The 4,367-nt window shown below is 34.2% G+C and overlaps 1 protein-coding gene across 1 annotated transcript in view; it reads right to left on the reverse strand.

Moving 5' to 3' along the window:
* Positions 1–4,367, reverse strand: part of LOC117107808 (DNA mismatch repair protein Msh6-like) — a 21,928-nt gene that overhangs the window by 15,176 nt on the left and 2,385 nt on the right. Inside the window, 7 exon segments of the mRNA XM_033249588.1 lie at positions 460–595; positions 723–797; positions 1,334–1,393; positions 2,112–2,199; positions 2,919–3,010; positions 3,250–3,426; positions 4,219–4,331. Of these exon segments, the coding sequence (XP_033105479.1) occupies positions 460–595; positions 723–797; positions 1,334–1,393; positions 2,112–2,199; positions 2,919–3,010; positions 3,250–3,426; positions 4,219–4,331 (741 nt within the window).

Below are 4,367 nucleotides of genomic sequence, written 5' to 3' on the forward strand. Positions count from 1 at the left end.
CTACAGCACCTCGGCCCCACCATGGTTCGTGCTGAGGCAGACAAATTTAATTGTGGCACCTGGTCTAGATGGCCAAAAATGGCCCTACCATACTTAAATTTGAATATAATTTTCTTTTCCACCCTATTTAAAAAAAATTATTTTGAATTATTTAGTGGGCCCGGGCCAGCTCTCCTCACGCCCTTTTATTCGCCACTCACCTGGTTAATGAGCTTTCTTAACACGTTTTAATTTTATTTTGCTGAACACAGTGATACCCATCGGCACTAACTTTCTTGAGAAAATCGAATATATAAAACATGCAATAATTATAAATTCCCAGAGATGGGTTAATTTCCAGGCGATTCTTGCTTGCTTGCTTGCGGGAGTGCAGCAGGCGGTTCCGATTTCCGGGAAACTCCCGCAAGTTATGGGATCCCTGTATTAAAATTATAGTGGTTGACATGACAGGATACTCACTTTTACGGCACCGCTCCTGCATATCACTTGGGGTTTCCGTCTGCTCAACACGAAGAACACGGTATCCTTTCTGTATCAGTGTTTCGCTGTACCGTCCATAAGCAATCTCTGGGAAGCCGCAATGGGCTACACCACCCTGAAAACAATTTTTAAAAATAAAGAAAAAAAAGTAGAAGGGGCATCTTTAAGCATAAAAATGAATTTCTACTTGGTTCCTAAAATATATTTGGAAATATATAAGTATCATACTGTCTATATCATACCTTCATGTAAACAATTCCTAATTCTTTGACACCAATGTCTGCATCTGTGTGATATAATTCATAAAACTTCCCCATCTACAAAAAAAAATATATTAAAGAACACAAATTGTAAAAACATAAAAGAATTATGAATAAGTGATAACATTAACAAAAATGATTTTGTTATTATGGAGGTAAACTATTATCTAAGATAAAGCCAATGATTAGTCAAATAGAAACATAATTTATAGTGTCAACTAACAAGTTTTTTGGCCAATTTTTAAACTGAGACAATGTATTTAGCCAAATTCCTCTTTAATCAGGACTTGGCTATTTAACATCTGACAGCCTATTTAACCATACTTTGTTTTGCTTGTTCTTGACTAATTTCTGAAGGTTTTTTTTTTCTTTTTTCGTTATTTAAGATTAGTTTTATTATTTAAGATTAATTAAATATTTAAGATTAGTCCGGGAGCCTAAAAACAGGCCTTGACCTCCTTGGTTCCCAGCACTTGTTTGTACAGTAGTAGTTAAGAAACAAGTGAATAAAGTGAAGAATCCCTGATAAAGATAACAATAATAACTTAATATTATAGCATATTTAAGGCAGTTTGGTTTATACTACACCGTACCTTGAAAAACATGACAGAATCAAAGTATTTGGACTTCATTTCCCACCACTGTCTCATTGCCTGGAAAATTAGGAGGTCATTCATATCATTATTATAAACCCAATTTTTGTGACACCCCTTCCAATACAGTTCTTTCTTTTATTTATGGTCACTCAGGTTTAAACTGCCTATGTAACCTCTATTCCACCATACCAAGAAATCATCATTACAAGACTGCTACTGTTAAAAATAATTATAAATATAATCAATAAAATTGTTATCAATAACTAAGTATAATATGGTTCATCCAGGTAAGTATTCACTAAATAAATAGCTTTGCTGTGTAACATCATAAACACAATATAAACTAGTAGATACTAAATAATAATTATAACAGTGCTAGAATGTTCATATGATTATTTTCTATATTTATTTAACAATAATAAAAGTAATAACTTGCTTGCTTTTCAAAATGAAAGTTTTGATTTACATTATTTTGTAATTGTTTATTTTCATGTCATCATTATCTTATCACTTTATTTATATTACTTTACTGTTATGCTTTGTTTTATAATTGATTTTACTTATATTATTGTTTAATTTAATTACTGTCTGTATATCTATGTTAAAATAATCCTAAGACTGGACTAACAGGCCCGAGAGCCAGAGTGTTTTTCACACATCCTAGCCAACTTAGGTTATATATTGTCTCTAGTATTTAATTTCCTTTAATTGTATTGTACCCACTTGTTCACGTTATTGGCTGAATAAAGAATGAATGAATGAATAACAAACTCACAGGTGTACACTTATCAAGGAAAGATTTTGGAACATGAAGAGTGGAAGGGTCGTAGTCTGGATCACCTTGCAACACTCCCTTGGCATCTCTGAAAAGCATGAAACATAAAATCAGGCCAAGGACAATTAATATAGAGTACGACCCCTATCCGAGTGGTGTTTGATAATTTTGGCTACTGGGCTTGTCACTCCAAAAAATAGGCCTAGGCTCAGAGTAGTTAAACTGTAATAAAATATTAGAGTTTCGATTGATCGCCTATGAAGATGTAATAAAAATATAAGTTGTAAATTTAAGAAAATTCATATTTTTGTAAAGTTTTGTCAATTATTCTTGTTGTATTTTTATATCAGTTTAATTTTGATTACCTAGTATAATACTTAATTAGTAACTAGCTTTTGGCCGATGGGACCTAGTTTTCTATTTTTTTTTTTTCATTCTAGTACAGACCACCTGTATATTTGTCCATGTATATTGTACTGGATGAGGGCAGAGGTGTAAAGAGATAGACCAGTACACCGGGGTAACCCTCCCCCCACTCGTCTCGACAGATGTACTGGGTTCATTGTAGTGCACATGAGCCAATTATGTACACTTGGCCTACAGTTTATAGTCCTTATCTTTATCTGAGAAGACTTGCTTCACCTCCAGAGCCATAGGTGTGACGTTCGAACCAGCGCTGATACTATGGCTGTAGGTTGCGAGCCCCTGCCTTAACCGCTCGACCACTGAACACCACAAATTACTGCTGGGCAGCTGAAATGATCGTATACCATCTGAGTTATGCTCCTTGGAAGGCCAATTACTTACTTTCGCTTGCCATCTTTCAACCATTCTAGGGTTTGATGTGGGTATTTGGTTTCTCTATCTTCTGTTGTTGGAGGCCCAGATGGGGAAGAAACCTTAAGAAAAGAAGAAACAGATAATCATCATCATGTTGCATATTGAATAATAATAAAATGATAGAGACAATCTTAAAAATCAAAACAATAATAATGGAGAACTAAATAAAAAACATACATACACTCCACTAATCAAACTATAAAATAATTGCATGGTAACATGGCACATACATAACAATATTCACTTTTATGTTTACTTTCCAAGAACATTCTGTAAACAAAGAAATGTAAAACTCAACCTCAACAGCTTTGAATGAAGAGAGTTTGGACTTGGTTGCCATGCTGACAGAAGGCGAACTCTTCACTGCCGTTGGTGTCTTTTGTGCTCCTATCACTTCCGTAAAATTTCTCTTAACTGCTCTGTTACCTGGCGTCGATACAGTTGATTTGCTATTTCTTTTTCGTTTTAAAGATTTCTGCAAAGACAATTAGTAACAATTGCTGCTGTGAATATTTCCTGGCTAACCATAAAGATGCGATCAAGAATTGAAAAAAAATATTATCATCGCTGGCAAGGAAAACAAAATTTTGAAGATGGTTGATAAAAAGTCCTGTCAATACAAAATACATTTTCAAAATGTAATATTTTTAATCTATTATGTTGTACAGTAACATCTCCCAATTACGAACCTCTCATATACGAACTCTCAATTTTACAAACTGACTTTGCGGCTTTGCGGCGATGACGTCATTACAAATGATCGTTTTCAACTACAAAAACACTTTTAAAATTATTTAAAAGTCTTCAGAAATAATTTAAATTGTTACATCAGAGAAAACATTCAAACCTATAGAGTTTCAAGCAAGAAATATCAATAGTTTCTAGCCGAGAGCTGTGCATGCTTATTCAGGCATACTGTACAGTAAATCTCACTTTTTTTATTATTGGAGGTGCTTTTCGTATGAATTCGCAATCTTTATGAAAAGAATAATAACACTAATTCTGGGCATTATATGGTGATATTTTCTTCCGGAAATCACTTCAAATGAATACTTCACAGTTAGCGCAGGTAATTTTGGCTTCTGTGAAGTATTATTTTGTTGGGGCCTACCTAGCCCTGCACTTTGTAGCATAGGCCTACCCTCACCACATCGAGATGCTGAAAATTCAAATTCTCTGAATTATGAATTTTCTCATTTAGGAACCGTGTTCGGACAGAGGGGCACAGAATTGGGAGATATTACTGTATATGAAATGTTAAAAATACCTTTGGTGTCTCAGGATCTGAGTCGACTGTACTTTCAGAGAGATCATTCTCGTCAACACCGCTGCTTTCATTATCTGATTCTAACTCGTCTTCATCAGGTTTAAACTCATCACCTGTAAAGAAAATTTATATATATATATACTGTCTCT

The sequence above is a fragment of the Anneissia japonica genome, unplaced genomic scaffold (assembly GCF_011630105.1).
Source record: "Anneissia japonica isolate Jap-2015-1 unplaced genomic scaffold, ASM1163010v1 scaffold287753_len344599_cov186, whole genome shotgun sequence".
Lineage (NCBI taxonomy): Eukaryota > Metazoa > Echinodermata > Crinoidea > Comatulida > Comatulidae > Anneissia > Anneissia japonica.